The 19,891-nt window shown below is 42.0% G+C and overlaps 1 protein-coding gene across 1 annotated transcript; it reads right to left on the bottom strand.

The window, feature by feature from the left end:
- Positions 1–5: 5 nt before the first annotated feature.
- Positions 6–19,835, bottom strand: LOC112250502 (AN1-type zinc finger protein 3-like). The gene is made up of 7 exons (XM_024420700.2): positions 19,691–19,835; positions 19,195–19,562; positions 16,321–16,361; positions 12,976–13,173; positions 2,485–2,553; positions 2,218–2,391; positions 6–2,027 (listed from the first exon to the last, which is right to left on the bottom strand). Exons 2-7 carry the CDS (start codon positions 19,257–19,259, stop codon positions 1,873–1,875), a joined length of 702 nt encoding a protein of 233 aa, XP_024276468.1. The 5' UTR covers positions 19,260–19,562; positions 19,691–19,835; the 3' UTR covers positions 6–1,872.
- Positions 19,836–19,891: the final 56 nt, after the last annotated feature.

The raw sequence follows: 19,891 nt of genomic DNA, 5'->3' as shown, positions 1-19,891 counted from the left end.
CGTGGTCTATTTTAGAGAGCTTTTTATTTTTCATTACAGACATTTGCAAAATTTTCCATAGAATCAGGTTCACACTTTCCATTATCACTTGTTTTGATGAACTGCTTTAAGTTTCTGTAGAAAATAATGCAAAATGTTTACCCTTATTTTAATGAAATAATTAAAATGTTTTAAAGATCACACAGGCCACCCAATTCCTCTAATCCAGTTTATTCATCCTCAGCAAAAAGGGGAAAAATAATCAAATAAAAGGAGAACATAAAACAATTGTTCTGGTTTTATACATTTAACTAAATATGCAGCTCTATGCTAATGTGTAAGTAAATCAAAATAATATATGGTTAAATAAAATTTCTTTTAAGATACAGAAAGATAACATTTCTTAAATTTTCCCCATCGGCACTCGAGAGATGACGGGTCGCAGAAATACCAAAATGAAACCACCCACTATGCCACTCTACACGTCGCTCCTGCCATCCTTCAGTCATTCCTCGCACTGGAGGAAGGGGGCCAGTAAGAGAAGGAAGCAGAGAGGGAAGTGAGGAAGAAGAATGAGATGAGCATTGGGACCAGCACACTCAAGTAGTGTGACTGGGGTAGGAGTAAAATATGGAACAGACTAGCATACTACAAAAAAAAAAAAATGAAGCAATGTATTATGCATGCTTTTTAAGTGGTCTGCTTGTATGGCCATACAAATAGAGCCATAGTTTGACAGTCCAGTGAGTCAGGGATTGTGTAGTGTGTATGTAAAAATAAAGGGAGTAAGAGTGCATGGGGTGTTACAAAACAGAAGGAGAGCATTAACAGCAACAGCATCACTTATTCAAAGAGCAGCAGGCAGAGAAGGGCTTCTGCTTCAGAGGTTCTGTGTGTGTGACTCTAGTCCATTTGTTCAGACTCTAATCCAGCTGAGAGAAGCGGAGGAGTAGGCTGCAGTACAAGGGTTTGTGGTCCGGTTTGTAGTCAAACCAGTCTAGCAGTCTCATAAGAACAAACATGGCCACACAACAACTGACCCATGTCCGGGGACGACGACGTCCTTAACACACGCTATTTCAATCCAATGCCATGCAGGAGCCATTGGGTGAGGAGGGAGCAGAAAAGGAAGAGGGGGGTAAAGGTCAACATTCCACCCTACAACCTGAGGAGTGGTCAAGGGACAGACAGGGCTATGTTCTGTTTATCTGTCACCAATGATGTACTGAAAACCTGCTTACCAAGATGACCAAGGAGCCGAGAAAGAGGTCAGTTTCATTTAGAAAGTACTGGTGCAGACTAATCTTTTGTGATCAGTGAAACAAAGACTGAGGGGTAAGATTGTTGTTGAGCGATGGCGCTGCTGTGTGATTAAAAAGAAAAAAAATAGTTTGCCAGCTAACGTGTAAATATTGTGAAATAACTTAATTCTTTAGAAAGATAAGCTTGAAATGGGCATGGTCCAATTTACTCAACCAAAAACACATAGCTAAGTTGAGCTTTCTTAATTGAACCTGAAAATCAATAGTTAATTGTTTGTTCATCAAAGATAGCTGGCTAACCAATTGATCCTGCTTTGTAGTATATCCCTCTGACAAGTTAAGGCTGTGTGAAAACGAACGTGCGATAGTGACAGTGTGGCTCCAGAGGTTGCCATGGTGACCGTGTCCAAGGCAGTGTCCAAACTGTTCCCCTCTGGAGGGGTCAAGACTAACAGGAGTGGGTCAACAACCCTCAGCTCCAGAATGGTGGGGTAAGTGTGGATCTATTACAACCATGCTCTCTCCTCTCCCCCCCCCTCTCTTCCTTGCTCTCTCTTACATCCCCCTCTCTATTTAAGTGCCGCTTCTCTGTTGTGTGGATGGGTGGTGACGGGCAGGCAGCGGGGGCAACTCAAGAACACTCTTCTCCGATGCGTTGGCACGAGCGGCCCACCTTGCGGTCCAGCTTCACCATCTTGAGGACAGCCTCCTCGCGCCCACGTCCCAGGTGGTCGAACAGGCAGTCGTGCTGCTCAGGTAGACGGTGGAGCATGCAGAACACGTAGCCTAGAAGACAAAACAAAATAGGGAGGGAAACAATGAGAGAAAGAGGGGAGGCGAAAACGAGAAAGAGAACGAGACAGAAAAAGAGAGAATAAAAATCTGTGTCAAGGTGAGGAGACACGGGGTGAGGAGACACGGAAACCAAGGGCAGACGTGTTCAGATGTGTTTGCGCTGTTCCTATGTAGTACTGACCGCAGCGACAGGATCCCAGTTCCTGCTGTACCAGCTCCAGTTTGGTTTGGCAGCGATAGCAGCGCCGGCGGTTTTTCTGCTTGGGTCCTCGGCTAGGCTCCTCGCTCGCCGCCTCCCCCTCCAAGTCCCGCCGTGCCCGTTTCTCTGGTGACGCCTCGCTCTCCGACCCTGAAGCTGAAAGAACAGGAGGTTACACGGTTACAGAGTAACCGTGGGATGTTCAATATTGCACAGAAATATACACAGAGAGCAGGAGCATGGCTGTACCTGATTCGCAAGGACGTTTTGTGGGTGTACAGAGGGTGCCTTGGGCTGTTTCTGTGCATGACGATACTCCTGTGGAACAAAAAGAAGAGCAAGACAAGGGAATCATTCTTCATTGATCAAGAGCCCAAATGTGTGTCACCTAGAACAAGATGTTTTGGAGCCAGAAAGACAATATCAGAACCTTGAAGGATTTAAGACCTCGTGGCCATGCAACCAGATAAGCTCAAATCCTGACATGCCAAGTCTATTTACGTCAACATATCGCTCGACTTACATTCTTAACATGAAGGTTAAAAATACTAGGGATGTTCATCTTTCCCTTTCAAGATGATTCGACGTGTATCTAGATACATTGGCTCCGATACGATCCAGGAACGATACGTTTTAGTTTGAAACGAGTTTGTGCAATTCGGTTAGTTAGAGAACAAATCGATTCAGTGCACTAACATTTGTTGCATAACATTTCTTTATTCTAAATTAAAATCTGCTGCTGATGGAGCTCATGAGCTGGGCCTCTCTGTGCTGGATCTGTCTGAGCTGGGTCTCTCTGTGCTGGATCTGTCTGAGCTGGCGTGCCTGTTTAAATCAAATAACATTTTATTGGTCACATGCACCGGATACAACAACAGGTGTAGACTTTACAGTGAAATCCTTACTTACGAGCCCATTCCCAACAGTGCAGTGTTAAAAAGTAAGACAAATATTTGCTAAAGGCAAGAGTAACACAAAAACAAGGCTTTATACAAGAGGTATGTAAATGCTGTATGCTCTATGTAGGGGGGAGGGGCGGCAATGTAGCCTTTTTTGGGGGTTTCTTTCTTTGGTTCTAAAATCACCATCACCCACTAATTAACATGTCATTTTTGCAGATTAAGTGCTTGAGCTAGTAATGTATCAATATTTATCGTATACAAATTAGCTATGACGTGGACAATGAATATAGTGTAACAGTATAACTTTAGACCGTCCCCTCGCCCATACCCGGCCTCGAACCAGGGACCCTATGCACACATCAACAACAAGTCACCCACGAAGCATCGTTACCCATCGCTCCACAAATGCTCCACAAAAGCCGCGGCCCTTGCAGAGCAAGGGGAACCACTACTTCAAGGTCTCAGAGCAAGCGACGTCACCGATTGAAACGCTATTTAGTGCGCACCACCGCTAACTAAGCTAGCCGTTTCACATCCGTTACAATAGCACAATTTGGATTTCACCCCCCATCTAAAAATCAAATGGTTTTGACCGCTTGGAAGTTCACCTCTCGCGTCGGCCACGCAGTGCACCTCGCAAAAGTGATTGCTGTCCTCGTTAGTAAATTATCAACTTTACCCTGTACATCAAAAAAAGATATATATATATATGCACTGATTGTTTAAAGTAAAACTACCCAAACTATTGCTAAACTACCCAAACTCAGGTGAACCTGAAAAATCTAAATAAAATATTGGAAAAACCAATTCTGCAAGTATAGCCAGATGAGAGTTGTGTTTCTGATAGATTATTACTACTACTCCAGTAAAACACCATTAACAGCTCATACATTGCCTTCGGAAAGTATTCAGACCTAGACTTTTTCCACATTTTGTTACGTTACAGCCTTATTCTAAAATGAATGAAATATACTTTTTTCCTAAGCTATCCACACACACACACACACACACACTACCGCATAATGAAGAAGCGAAAACAGGTTTAGACATTTTTGCAAATAAAAACAGAAATACCTTATTTACATAAGTATTCAGACCCTTTGCTATGGGACTCGAAATTGAGCTCAGGTGCATCCTGTTTCCATTGATCATCCTTGAGATGTTTCTACAACGTGATTGGAGTCCACCTGTGGTAAATTCAAGTGATTGGACATGATTTGGAAAGGCACACACCTGTCTATATAAAAAAAAAAAAGGTCCCACAGTTGACAGTACAAGTCAGAGCAAAAACCAAGCCATGAGGTCAAAGGAATTGTCCGTAGAGCTCCGAGAACCCATTGTGTCGAGGCACAGATCTGGGAAAGGGTGGCAAAAAATGTCTGCAGCATTGAAGGTCCCCAAGAACAAAGTGGCCTCCATCATTCATAAATGGAAGAAGTTTGGAACCACCAAGACTCTTCCTAGAGCTGGCCGCCCAGCCAAACTAAGCAATCGGGGGAAAAGGGTCTTGGTCAGGGAGGTGACCAAGAACCCGATGGTCACTCTGGCAGAGCTCTAGAGTTCCTCTGTGGTGATGGGAGAACCTCCCAGAACCATCTCTGCAGCACTCCACCAATCAGGCCTTTATGGTAGAGTGACCAGACGGAAGTCACTCCTCAGTAAAAGGCACATGACAGCCAGCTTGGAGTTTGCCAAAAGGCACCTAAAGACTCTCAGACCATGAGAAACAAGATTCTCTGGTCTGAAGAAACCAAGATTGAACTCTTTGGCCTGAATGCCAAGCGTCAACATCTGAAAGAAACCTGGCACCATCCCTACGGCGAAGCACGGTGGTGGCCGCATTCGGCTGTGGGAATGTTTTTCAGCGGCAGAGACTGGGAGACTAGTCAGGATCGAGGCAAAGATGATCGTAGCAAAGTACAGAGACATCCTTGATGACAACCTGCTCCAGAGCATTTGCATGCCGAAAGTGCTGCACAGATGTGCAAGATCAGGAACAGGCCGGGCAGTGTGTGCAGTTTAACCAGTACCGATATTGCCTGGGGTTGTTCAGCACGCAAAATGACTGTCAACACAGTTACATGCAGTTTGACACTGAAGGAGAGGACTTCAGTTGTTATAAAATAGGAGTTATTTTCTGAAGGTAGACAGAATGGAATGAGCCAAACATTTTAGTGAACCAGCAATTTGTAATGCTTGAATACTCTTTCTGACTGATGCATGCTACATTTGGATCGGTTTTGGGTCCACGGACCAATGCACTTACATCTTCAACATTTGAATCGGGAACCGATGCGCATTGGTGAATGGTTACACCCCTAAAAAAACACCAAATGCAACAAGAAACTGCTTGGTTGAAAACCGGAAATCTTAAGTGAAATCCTGGGAGAACCAAGCAGGTCTTAAAAGATGGTCAACGTGACCATACTGCCCCAGTATGATTCCTATCTGGGCCAGGCTTAGTACATGTATTGCCAACGGAGTGAGACACACACACAACCACCACTCCTCCTAAGGCAGAAATAGAAGCAGGCTGTCACCATATCAGTCCAACCTTACAGACCTCTGCCAACAGAGACTTCATGAAATGCATACGTATATACACACTTCCCTCCGTATCTTATTTGACGGAGCAAAAAATGTTTCAAATTGTGTCTATACTCCAGCATTTTCGATTTGAGATCAAATGTTTCACAAAGTGACAGTATGGAATGTCACCTTTTATTTGAGGATATTTCCATTAGTGCTGGTCAGTATACTGTATTTTACTACACACAGATGTACGGTTTGGGTATTGGAATGTTTGGTTTGTTAAAATGTGATATGCCGTGTGTAACGTAAATTTGTATAGTGCACACAGCTACTTGAGTCAACCCTCTCCGCTCTCTCCATGCCACTTTCCACACAATCCTAGCCCCGTCACTCAAGGAGTGCATGTTGCTTGACCACGAGATGCTTCCGTTCAGTCTGCACGGTTAATGCAGCACATGCAACAATGTTGATGACAACAATGTTATTTTCACTTTGCTTCTTAATATAAATCCACAAGCATTCTATGAATGGAACCATTACTTTCGTACATCTGCAAAAAGCTAGTTTGTCTTTTCTTAGCAAGTTTTCCTTAAATCGTGTTATACGCTAATGCTAAATCGCTAGTTAGTTAGCTAATAAAATGTAAGAGTCAGAGCAAAAAGTAGCTAGCTTACACAGCCTGATAATAGTGATGGTGTAGGCCTAAATCTACATGTTTGTGCAACAGTATATTCTAAATCAGAGGAATAGGCGAAGCATGAATGTTGGCTACATGAAAACATTTCCAGTGAAAGATTATAGGGTCGCCTAGGAAATGCTGACAAAAACACTTTGGTTCCTGCCACAATAACTCCTCCCTGGCATTTTCATTCATTGCCATGTCAAATACTATATTTAAAGTGCCCACTATTATATTCTAACTATAGAATTAGAACAATAATTTATTTCCATGATTCCAACAGTTCACTGTGTTTTGATCTAATTCGGAAGTCAAATCGCAATTGCAACATTTGGTTAAAAATAAGGCCTTGATTTTTCGCCCATATTGTGCAGCCCTACGCGGGAGTGTGGGAATTATCTCGAATGCAGGAAATGCACAAATTTATGAAAATGCTGGAAATGATTTTCGGTTAGGGTGATTCACAATATATATGATTTCTTAGGCTAAATAAGTCAAATCTAATTCAGGGCTAAATATGCCTATTCCACAACCATAAGACCCAATAATCAATTAACTTAATCAAAATAGTTTAATCTGCTTTTTTTTGCAAATAATAATTATATATATATTTTTAAATCACTGATCTCTGGCTTTCATGTCTATGAAAATGGCATTTTTGTTACAAATTTAACCAGAACCATAATGCACATTCATTCACTAATAATGACACATATCTTGTAGCAGGCATAATAGAAAATGAACACAGGTCTCAAACGATCCCACAAGCACAAGCCCACGTGCAAGTGAGTATTCAGCTAATCTTTATATTTCAAGTTTAGCCAACTTGGAACTACTTGCTAGCTAACAAGGCAGAACAGTTAAATTATGAACACACCCTTCTGTTCATCTCCAACTGTTTGAACAGCATGCTAGCCTGTCCACTTCGTTTAGATGTTGAAATCAAGCGGCCCATCTTATTTCTCAGAAGGAGAACGAGTTGCCAACTCCTTACATAATTGTGTTTTATGCTTATTGTACATTTATAAAAACAGACTAGACAGCTAGTACAAGTCTTTAGATAAAATGCTGCTAGCGGTACAATACTGGGCGCGACAAACTTGAGCATTAATTCTCTAGAATCAATGTTAATTGATACTCCTGTTTCAGTAGTGTCTGCCCCTGGCACAATCTGAGGAGTTGAGACATAAAAAAAGGGTATCGCTAGAAAGGTTAACTACTCTATTACAGTAATGTCTAAATGTCTTTGTGAAAATATGACTGAGTCGGTTGGACTAAACCGCAAAAGTAAATAGCAAGTTAAAACCGCTTGTGAGAGAAGTGATCGCTCATCTTCGATGTTGTAAGTGACAGAGGGAGGGGCTTGGTGTGTGTGTGTGTGTGTGTGTGTGTGTGTGAGTAAATGGGGAAAGGCTATACAGACACGTCTGATGATGCATGTCGCGCAGCTGAGAGTCGAGAGGAATGGATTTAGTTCACCCAGGTCATCCTGATGAGTCCTTCCCAGCGAACTAGTTCAAACTGGCATCAGCAGCATGACATGAGGTAAAACTTGGAAAAGAAAGTTGTTTATTTCGATGGGCGAGGGATAAATAACTTGTATAAGTTTCTAGCTACAAGCACAAACTAGCTAGCTGGGAAGGGCAACTGACTGAACAAAATCCATTAGCCTTCACTCGACTCTCACTGCACGACATGCGTCATCAATATGGGCACCGGGCGTGTCGGTATAGCCTATAGGTATAGTATATGAGAAGGTGCACACAGCACAGAATGGAGCTAGTGACACGAGACCAAAAAGTCAACATGAGAACGAGCGGACAAAAACCTTGATTCTTGTGATAAAGGCATTTGGAATATTGTGCTAAAAAAAACACATTTAAATTCATATGATATCAGTATTTGAGTGGGTATGATTCATCATTATTCATGATTCATTCATGATTATCCGTTATCACGTTAGCATCCACATTTATGTAGAAGTGTTCAGAAACATTTTATTCTTATTTACACTCAAATAGGCTAATAAATGACAACGCATTATTCACTATTTAGTTCCTATTGGCCAAAACATAACCCGAAACACAACAGTCCCACCTTTTTCATTGTCAGTAATTCAATTTTGCCCATATTCTTGAAGAATGTTAAGCTCACTGGTGTCACAACAAGATCCACCAAATATGTTAAATAGGACTGCTAATAACTATATTGAACAAACTGTGATGGAAGAAAAATAGCAGAGCTTATATTTCTTAAAAAAGATTAATCACATCTGGTTTTAGTCATTTAAGTTCAGACTGGAGAGTTTCATTTAAATATGCACTCACAACCAATTCAAAATCAACTGGTGGGTTGCTGGAGGTTTAGAAAGGGTGGCAAGAGTGAGTAAAAAATAATAAAATGTCTCGACCAACCAGCTGAAAATCCCTGCATTGTGTGCTAGTGATTTGGGACCAAACACTAAATTTGTACTACTTCAATACACCATCAGTGAATTTGTTCAAATAGTATTGCATTCTCCAAATAGCGGGACTAGATACATAGTTTTTTCAATTTAAAAACGGTAAAAACAGACCCCCCCAAAACGGACATTCTATACTGTCGCCTCATATTTAACATTTGATCTCAAATCCAAAATGCTGGAGTACAGAAGCAAATTTTAACATTATAGCTTCACTGTCCATTGAAATACAGAGGGGAGTGTATGTGGACTAAAGTGTGCACTCCTCTTCCTCAGTGACATCTAATACTAAGAGATGTAGTGTTTGTCCAGATTGAAGATGTATATAACAGTGCATTCGGAAGGTATTCAGATCCCTTGACCTTTTCCACATTGTTACGTTACAACTTTATTCTAAAATGGATTAAATTGTTCCCCCCCCACTCAACAATCTACATACAATACCCCATAAAAAGACAAAGCAAAACAGGTTCAGAGACTTTTTGAAATCTATTACTAAAAACTGAAATATCACATCTACATAAGTATTCAGACCCTTTACTCAGAACTTTGTTAAAGCACATTTGGCAGCGATTACAGCCTTGTCTTCTTGGGAATAATGCTAAAAGCTTGGCACACCTGTATTTAGGTGTGCCATTTATTCTCACATTCTTCTCTGCAGATCCTCTCAAGCTCTCTCAGGATGGATGGGGAGCGTCGCTGCACAGCTATTGTAAGGTCTCTCAGGATGTTTGATCGGGTTCAAGTCCGGGGTCTGGCTGGGCCACTCAGTCTTGTCCTGAAACCACTCCTACACGGTCTTGGCTGTGTGCTTAGGGTTGTTGTCCTGTTGGAAGGTGAACCGTCACCCCAGTCTGAGGTCCTGAGCAGGTTTTCATCAAGGATGTCTCAGTACTTTGCTCCGTTCATCTTTCCCTAGATCCTGACTAGTCTCCCCAGTCCCTGCCGCTGAAAAACATCCCCACAGCATGATTCTGCCACCAACATGATTCACCGTGGGGATGGTGCCAGGTATTTTCCAGACGTGACGCTTGGCATTCAGGCCAAAGAGTTCAATCTTGGTTTCGTCAGACCAGAAAATCTTGTTTCTCATGGTCTGAGAGTCCTGTAGGTCCCCTTTGGCAAACTCTGGCCACTACCAATAAAGACTTGATTGGTGGAGTGCTGCAGAGATGGTTGTCCTTCTGGAAGGTTCTCCCATCTCAATAGAGGACCTCTAGAGCTCTGTCAGTGACCATTGGCTTCTTGGTCACCTCCCTGACCAAGGCCCTTCTCCCCCAATTGCACAGTTTGGCCGAGCGGCCAGCTCAAGGAAGAGTCTTGGTGGTTCCAAACTTTTTCCATTTAAGAATGATGGAGGCCACTGTTTTCTTGGGGATCTTCAATTCTGCAGACATTTTTTGGTACCCTTCCGCAGATCTGTGCTTCGACACAATTCTGTCTCGGAGCGCTACAGACAATTCCTTCAACCTTATGGCTTGGTTTTTGCCCTGACATGCACTGTCAAATGTGGGACCTTATATAGACAGGTGTGTGCCTTTCCTAATCATGTCTAATCAATTGAATTTACCACAGGTGGACTACAATCAAATTGTAGAAACATCAAGGATGATCAATGGAAACAGGATGCACCAGAGCCCAATTTCAAGTCTCATAGCAAAGGGTCTGAATACTTACGTAAATAAGGTATCCGTTTTTATCTGCTAAAAACCCATTTTCGCTTTCTCATTTTAATTTGATTTAACTAGGCAAGTCAGTTAGGAACAAATTCTTATTTACAAAAGCAAAAGGCCTCCTGCTGGGAAACACTTTTTTTTTTAAATGATAAAACACACATCACGACAGGAGACAACACTACATAAAGAGACTTAAGACAACATAGCATGGAAGCAACACAGCATGGTAGCAAGTTAGCAACACAACATGGCAGCAGCACAACATGGTACAAATATTATTGGGCACAGACAACAGCGAAAAAGGGCAAGAAAAGTATAGACAACAATACATCAAGCAAAGCAGCCACAACTGTCAGTAAGAGTGTCCATGATTGAGTCTTTGAATGAAGAACTGTCCAGTTTGAGTGTTTGTTGCAGCTCGTTCCAGTCGCTAGCTGCAGCGAACTGAAAATAGGAGCGACCAAGGGATGTGTGTTCTTTGGGGACCTTTAACAGGATGTGACTGGCAGAACGGGTGTTGTATGTGGAGGATGAGGGTTGCAGTAGATATCTCAGATAGGGGGAGTGAGGCCTAAGAGGGTTTTGTAAATAAGTGGGTCTTGCGACGGGTATACAGAGATGACCAGTTTACAGTGGAGTATAGAGTGCAGTGATGTGTCCTATAAGGAGCATTGGTGGCAAACCTGATGGCCGAATGGTAAAGAACATCTAGCCGCTCGAGAGCACCCTTACCTGACGATCTATAAATTACATCTCCGTAATCAAACATGGGTAGGATGGTCATCTGAATCAGGGTTAGTTTGGTAGCTGGGGTTAAAGAGGAACGATTACGATAGAGGAAACCAAGTCTAGATTTAACTTTAGCCTGCAGCTTTGATATATGCCGAGAGAAGGACAGTGTACTCCCAAGTACACTACCTCAAGCTCTAAACCCTCAGAGGTAGTAATCACACCTGTGGGGAGAAGGGCATTCTTCTTACCAAACCGCATGACCTTTGTTTTGGAAATGTTCAGAAGAATGTTAAGGGCAGAGAAAGCTTGTTGTAGAGCATTTAACACAAAATCCAGGGAAGGGCCAGCTGAGTATAAGACTATCATCCACATATAAATGGATGAGAGAGCTTCCTACTGCCTGAGCTATGTTGTTGATCTATATTGAGAAGAGTGTGGGGCCTAGGATCGAGCCTTGGTGACAGGCAGTGTCTGAGACAGCATATGTTCTGACTTTATACACTACACTCTGAGGTAATTAGCAAACCAGGCCAAAGACCCCTCAGAGACACCAATACTATTTAGCCGGCCCACAAGAATGGAATGGTCTACCCGGTAGACTCTACCGTATCAAAAGCTTTGGCCAAGTCAATAAAAATAGCAGCACAACATTGCTTAGAAACAAGGGCAATGGTGACATCATTGAGGACCTTTAAGGTTGCAGTGACACATCCATAACCTGAGCAGAAACAAGATCACATACCAGAGAGAATACTATAGAATTTTAAAAAGCCAGTCAGTTGATTATTTACAAGTTTTTCCAACACTTTTGATAAAACAGGGCAAAATAGAAATAGGCCTATAACAGTTAGGATCAGCTTGATCTCCCCACTTAAATAAAGGACGCGTCATGGCTGCCTTCCAAGCAATGGGAACCTCCCCAGAGAGGCGAGACAGGTTTAAAAGGTCAGAGATAGGCTTGGCGATGATAGGGGCAGCAACCTTAAAGAAGAAAAGGTCTAAACCATCTGACCCAGATGTTTTTTTTTTGACTCAGTAACAACCATATCATCACCATTAAGGGACATGGGCAGCTGCGAGGAGGAGGGTTAATTCTCCAGGTCTTTAACTGTTTTCTAGAACTTCCTGGGGTTAGATCCACAGAGAGAACTGCTCCTTAAAGTAACTAACTTTGGTCTTCCGGATAGCCTGAGCGCACTTATTTCTCATTTGCCTGACCGAGAGCCAGTCAGCCTGAGTATGCGTGTGCCGAGGGTATCTCTGCAAGATCACGGTCGAACCAGGGTCTGAACATGTTTTTAATTCTCATTTTCTTTATGCGGGCAGGTTTGTTAACAATACCACTGAAAATATCAAAAAGGTCCAAGCATCTTCAGAGAGGATCAAGCTGATTCTATACCATTTTACAGAGGCCAGGTCATGAAGGAAGGCATGCTCATTAAAGTTTTTTAGCAACATAATAAGTTCCTCATAATGGGGTGTGTAGATTGATGAGGATTTATTTTTATTTTTAGATGTAATACATTTTAGAATAATGCTGTAACGTCAAACTGAAAAAAGGGAAGGGGTTGGAATACTGCACTGTATAAACCATATAGATTGAAAATGCTGAAGAGTGAGGGTCCAGTCTGATATGAGATTTAGTTAGAACTTGGTATGATTGTATGACTGACAATGATCTCAGCTATGGTAATTCATTCAAAGGTTTCAGAATGTGCGTCATCACAAAATTCTAAAGTTGTGGACCCTCCATCTTACCCTCCTGTGTAGTTGTTAATGTGGGGACAGGGTCTTCGGTTGACACCGATGGCTGCTCGGAGCTAGTGGGTGGTGACGACGATAGGGATTGGCTACTGTTGCTGCTCGTCTCGCCACTGAAGACAGACAATTGGCTACTGCCAGTGCTTGGGCTGGGCTTTGATGTACAGTCCTCGTCTGTCTGCTTTTGCTCGATATCTGAAAGACAGACAAAATAATGGTATTTAGTGACCCCAGCACCACATACTGTACGTTGGCTCTTAATGGACCAGCAGCTTCAGAGCATTAGTACACACAAACATACATGTGGGGGCATGAGTCACCATTCCCTCTCCCCAAAACATCATACAGAATCGCAGATGGCCCGACCTGAGAGGATGTCAATACCTCAGAATGACCCTTTAGCATGATTATGGCTGTGGCGGTCACAAAAATTGTGTCAGCCGGTGATTGTCAAGCAAATAACTGTCAGTCTAACAGTAATTGCAAATAAATTAACCTAAACACATTTAGCATCTCCTGGCTTCCACAAGCCACTTATGCAGACCATTGGAACATTACATTTTAAAAAGTATAATAAATCCATGTAATATAACCTACACCTTCAAAATAAATCCATTATTTATTTTAGACAGGGCTAAAGAAGCATGATATGAAGAAAATGTAGTCTATTTTAGGAGAACAGAATAGCATTCTCCGAGATGTCCTTATGTTAGGTCCTGATGTGGCTATGCCAAATGGCTGTGAGCTACACTAGGTAATTTAGCAGACAAGATTTGCTTAGAATTCCATGGCATTATTTTACAGTATGAAGAAAACTGAACAAAGCTGAATAAACTATAAATAAAAACTATCCAAACGATTTGCGGGAGTGCGCACACTAAGCAAATCTAACCTGTGTTGAGCAGTTAACAAAGCAATAGGTACTCCTATATGCTTCACTTTAATAACTAATTCCAGTTGTACTACAAACTTTTGGCAGTGTTTTGATTTTTAATACATTTTAAGGCTGCATGATGCGACTAATGATGATTTTAAAAAGTTGCTTGAAAAGGCATGAGCTCTGCTTTGTTTTTTGCGCAGGCTGTACACACTTCATTAGTCTCTCATTCACAATTTGACAAGCAAGACAGCATCCCCTTTGTGCCTTTAATACACCCTAAAAAAAATCCATGCCTTTGTTGTGCCCTTCTCCCAGAGTGCCTGTTCCAAAGCACTCACTGAGTGCTGTGCGCTCTCCATCACGTGATCGGGTCTTTCTCACAGGCTACAAGTGAAGACAGACACAGGGGACGCAACTGCGCGCATCCTTATCCAATTCTGAGGTGCATATTGAAGATATTGAAGACTGTCCACATTTACTTTCCGCCAGCCAACAAGATGAGTAGGCCTAACAGATAGTAGATTGACACAGGCTAGTGCTTTTGCTATCCCCCACAGTACAAAAGTCGACCTATTCTATTCTGTGCGAGAAATAACTATTCCAAACATGGGACAGTTGTGGGATGCAACAGATCCTAAATTAATACAACCACAAGCATTAAAAAACAACATTTAAATCAATGTAGCTGACAACAGATCAGAACATTTATCTTTAAATTTTGATAAACTATTAAGCTATTTCTTCACATTATAAGCGCAGCAACACGCACACGGCAGTGGGCTATAAGCGTGAATGTTTCATTAGCGGGAAAACACCATTATCAAAAGTGACCGCAAATGTGATTATGCATGTAATGCTTTTATTATAAAGGTGCATTTTTATGGTGAAAATGATCTTCCCCAAACTTGAAACTCACTCGCAGCTTATGTATCCCAGTTAGACTCTAAACCCCCTTGTAAAGTTGATTAATGTGCTTCATTTTAAAGAAGTTATTTGGCCACTTTAGTTGTGATACAAACCTTATCAAAACACATAGGCCTATGGGCTAGGCTACACGAGGTGTTCAACTATGATTCGAAAGAGTCACAAAAAACAGCTTTGTTTCTTGCCTTACGCTGGGCATCATTCACAAGTGACAATATATCATTCACAAGTGATAGGCTAATATATTCACCCATCAGACTATTCTTGATTTAATCTTGTCTTTACACATACTAAATAATATGTGTGACATTTGTTTTGATTTAGAACGGACCATTATCATGCACCAGTCTTGAAACAGGAGCAGCAGAAAAAAATACATGTCATCTATGCATTTAAATAGCAGATGGGGAATGCTTTCCTGTGATTCATTTTCATGCCAACCAGGAAGGCTATACTCCTATTCTAAAGAACAGCAATGTGCTTAATATTAGGGAAGGTGACAAATAAATAGACAAAGCGGATGGGATCCTCTATTTAGTAAAAGCCACCCCTCTGCTTTATCACGCCATTGCATAGCCTATAGAAAAGTTGCGCAACATGAGCTCATGGGCCCTCATGAAGCGTTCGATTCCATTTTCGATTACATTTGTATTGATGCCAGAGTGATTAGAGGGACAATAGAGTGCTGAGTACCAGGGAGTTAGCAAGTTTGGTAGGCTACTAATCACCATGAGCCGCATCAGAGCTTGGAGAAGCCTAATTACCGTGACTAAACGGTCACGTGATATTTGACTGCCTTCATGACTCGTGGACACCGGTGTGGCGGTAATACGGTCACTGCAACAGCCCTAAGCATGACCCCAGTTTAGGCTACCAGGGAGTCTATCCATCAACTCCCAAAACCCAGAGGGCTGCACAAGGTCAAAAGGCAGCTGGGCCTTATCTTAATCCTCTATAGAACCCATTTCTGCTGTCGTGGTGCTCTTGTGTATTGAATCTATTCTAGGCAATGTTGCTGCTGAAAAGGCCTACAGAAGCCCATCTCAAAACTTCAGTCATAAGCTCCATTTTAGAGCTGCAATCTTTATCCACAGGAGTATTGAGAGCCAACACCCCAACATACAGCAAAGCAAGATATCAGACCTGAGAACATATTTTTCCTGACACCAGTTTTATTCTTGAGATAGCTATTATGTCAATGAGAAGTTAATCTGAAAATTGACTTTTTGGACTCTGAAAATAGCCTTGTATTTTTACTGCATGCCTTTGGAATATTTCACAGGGATATTTTTATACAAAAAAGGTACTTGCATTACTTCTACAAAACATATTTAACAAACCAATATACGTAACCTAATCAAGGTGTAAAAAAAACCCTGCCATTTCCATACAGCAGAGGCATAACATGACAGGCAGTAATCTGCACACCCCCTTCTGATGTCTCAGGTACACACAGGGCTCTACCACATAACAGAAACCTATTGTCTTCCACCTTTATGGGAATTTAGTTGTCTTGCGCAAGGAACAGCAAGACTTACCAGCAAAACATTTTGAGCAGAGGTTCATGGTTTTACTGGACCTGGGGAGAGAAAAAACAAAAATAAAAGTCAGTCCCACAAAGGAATGGTACCAAGGTGGAGATGGCCAAATAGGATAAAGGCTCACTAGACACACGTCAGTCAATGCAATATGGCCCTCTTACTTGCAACAAAAATCACACTTAAAAAAAATAATGCATTTCAATGGCTCTTGGGACACTCAAACCTGACCCATTTTTTTTTTTGTACCCAGACAGTCAGACGGCTCTGAGGTTGCCATAGCTACGGAGAGTGAGTGAAAACAAATGGATGGCAGGGGTGACAGATCACAGAAAGTCATGGCAGGGAAGAGAAGGGGGAAACAAACAAAGGTGGGGGTGGGGTAGAGGTTGTTGCAAACAGTTGAAAAGGGAAGGAGGATAAGGTAGCAAAAGTCAATATTTTTACAGCAGCAAATGACAGGTACACCATTGCACTCATTTGATACCATCTCTCACCGGTTAACAAGCTAATCAGTCCAGGATAATCAATTGTGCCAAGAAGCCTAACCTGACAGGGGCTTTTGACCACCATTGACATTGGCCTGAGGGTTCAAGGGTTCATTACTGACTGAAGTAGGGTAGTCAACTCAACATTGATAACAACTGCTACATAAACTCTATCACATTTTTACCCTACGTATACATTACACTAAATGTTGTGGTCAGAAATAGCCTAGAAAAAAATAGGCATAAATAGAATTTAAAAAAAATCTAAAATCAGGTTTACTTCCCTCACAATCCTAATGTGTAATAGGCTAACTCACGACAGCAGACCCAACTCCAGGAACACAACCCAAACCCTTCCACATAGCCTCAAATCTGTTCAACTGAAATCACCCACCAAAACATGCACCATTTTCTCAGGCTTTCCTTTGAATCCTTTCCTCAATGACATTACATTTCCAGTGGTAGACTAATGGTTGTTCTCATTCTGGACCTCTGACACTCACTTTAATAGGAAGGCACAATGCATAATGCTGGGATGTTTCTGTTCTGGGCTGTGTGAGCTCTGTCAATACAGTAAAAGGTTGGAACTCCATAGGGTATTCAGCCCATTGTGCCCTCAGGAGGGAATGTGGCCAATGGACTGTTCCAATTGACCCTGGGATACATTTAGTACTCATCCTACCATGACCTTAACTGCAATTGGACTTTTCCTCCCAACAGCACGTGTGTCATTCAGTGGTAGAGTAACTAGACCTCAACCGAGAAGAGGATTTGCAGTATACCTAGATGAGAGTTCTGACAAGCCCCATGCTAGCCTAATCTTTGCACGACATTGAAGATGTGTTTGCCTACCCACTTTCAGCTAACGCATTATAACCTAATGTCCTCCTTCACTCCCCATCTCGATAAGGGCTTCAACTGAGCTAACATGTTCGTCAAAACAGAGTATCAGTCTATAATGGTTTGTCCCTATCAAAAGAATGTCCTTTGAATTCGGTCAAATTGATATGCACAGGCTCCATTTTACCAGAGAAGAACCAACTGACCTAAAAACAGGAAAGCTGGAAATTCAGCCCAGATTTTTTAAAACTAGCCCACTTCTAAAGGCGAAGCCTATATCCTGCAGTCTCGCGATACAGACTCCCCTCCCAATGTTTAATGAGATATCTCAAACTGAAGAGGATGTTTGTTCCTGGCTCTAGCTGTAATCAGGCATACTCAGAAAGCCTGATAGTTTGAACACAGCAGGGAAGGGCTACAAAGAAAGCCGGAGGGCTTCAAAGTGGATAACTGTGACAAGCTTTAGACGCCTCGAACCAGGTGTTGACCGCAAGAGCCGTAAACATGCTTCTGATTGTGTCACCTGACATTGAGAGGTGTAAGTAATTCTCAGTTCGCTCACATATAACACACCCTAAAGATCAGCGTGACTAGTTAGAGAGCATGGCACAAGAAAGGAGGGCAGGGTTTTAGTACATAAAAATCATCCAGGGAGTTATATCCCAGAGTCCTCATCTCATTGCTACAAATGGTGCTTTCAAGACAACTGGAGGAAAAGCGATGTCAATTCATGACGTCAGTGATCTTTAGTTCTGAGCTCTAGACAGATGCCAGAGTTTCCGACTTGGAATTTGAAGTCGTAAACAATTTCCCCCGTCAGAGCTCGTTTTTTTCAGAGTTCCTAGTTGTCTTGAACGCACTAAAGTCGGATATTTCCAAGTTCCCCGTTGTTTTGAACGTGGCAATAGCTGACCATACAGGAAGAACTGTCCAGCTCAAACAAAGGCCCCATTTTTATTATAAGTAGGCCATACCCTTTGTAGGCCATACCCTCTATTTCACTAAAGATGGTTTAATGTACTGCCTAAATGGGCTCGATTAAATAACATTAAATAAACATTTCCGGTATGTAATCACAACTTGACTGGAATGTGAGGGATGAACGTGCTGTAACTTGATAACTAATGTGGTTACAAGGCAATGACAGTCTGGAGAATATTGGACACAAAGTGTTAACGTTTAATCTTTAGTTAGGATATAATTTCTTTAGAATGGATACATTTCCATTTAAGGACACAGAGCCTAACTAGAGCAAATGATGATCAGATTATAACCAGACATTTTAACATAACGCGTTCAGAACCACAGAACATGATTCGACGCTTTGATATATCTACACTCATGGATAGAGAATGAAAACAAGCCCAAACGTTCAGCAAACCTCAAAACATTCAGATAGGAATCAGTTTTGTAACTCAAACATTTGCCCCAACCCCCACCCGGTATGCCCAACATAACAATGGCTTTAACCTAGACGACATTAATATCCATCCTCATTATCACTACAATAAACCATCTCCACAATACATAATGTGCGACATCTTACCCCCAAAATCCACATGGACACCGAGGTGGTAAGGGTTTGCTGCGCTCACTACCAGTATCCCCCATGACTTCAACAAAATGATCAAGGGTACGCAAGGCTGGGGATGAGACAGGGGCCTTGTCGTTGTAAAGGATCTTCAGCCAACTCAAGTAGCAAATATCCGCTTCTATAAATAGTCCTCGGTGGTCAAATTGGACAACGAAGGTGGATGGCTTTGCCGACACGAGCGGCCACAGGGATCCGAATAGTCCTAAACAGCTCAGTTTGGATTAATTGATCATCCAAGTGTCCTCACTGGACTCAAAGCAATCAGCTGGAGCTCGGCTACTACTAACAGCCACAGGGGGGGTGTTAACGCTTTGTCCAACCTGTAACATGAAAGATACAACACAAAACATAAACACCACAACAACAAATATTTCCAACAATCTCAATATTAATCACGAGTATTCGACACAGAGTAAGCAGCAGTCACATCGAATATCATTCCACTTACACCATGTGCTGCGTCCCCCAATCTTCAGTGGGCCGAACTGTACGAAGTAAGCTGTTCAGGAAACTACCGGTACCTAGACCTTCATTTAGAATAAAACGTACTGTGCCGTATCAACAGAATCAAAATGGCGTTCATTGAACGCAATTCCCACTAGCCAATGTAAACTCACACACACACAAGCAACTATTTGGATTCATATAT

This window comes from Oncorhynchus tshawytscha, linkage group LG05 (assembly GCF_018296145.1).
Source record: "Oncorhynchus tshawytscha isolate Ot180627B linkage group LG05, Otsh_v2.0, whole genome shotgun sequence".
NCBI lineage: Eukaryota > Metazoa > Chordata > Actinopteri > Salmoniformes > Salmonidae > Oncorhynchus > Oncorhynchus tshawytscha.
The sequence above is the reverse complement of the archived record's forward strand: the minus strand, read 5'-3'. Positions and strand labels throughout refer to the sequence as shown.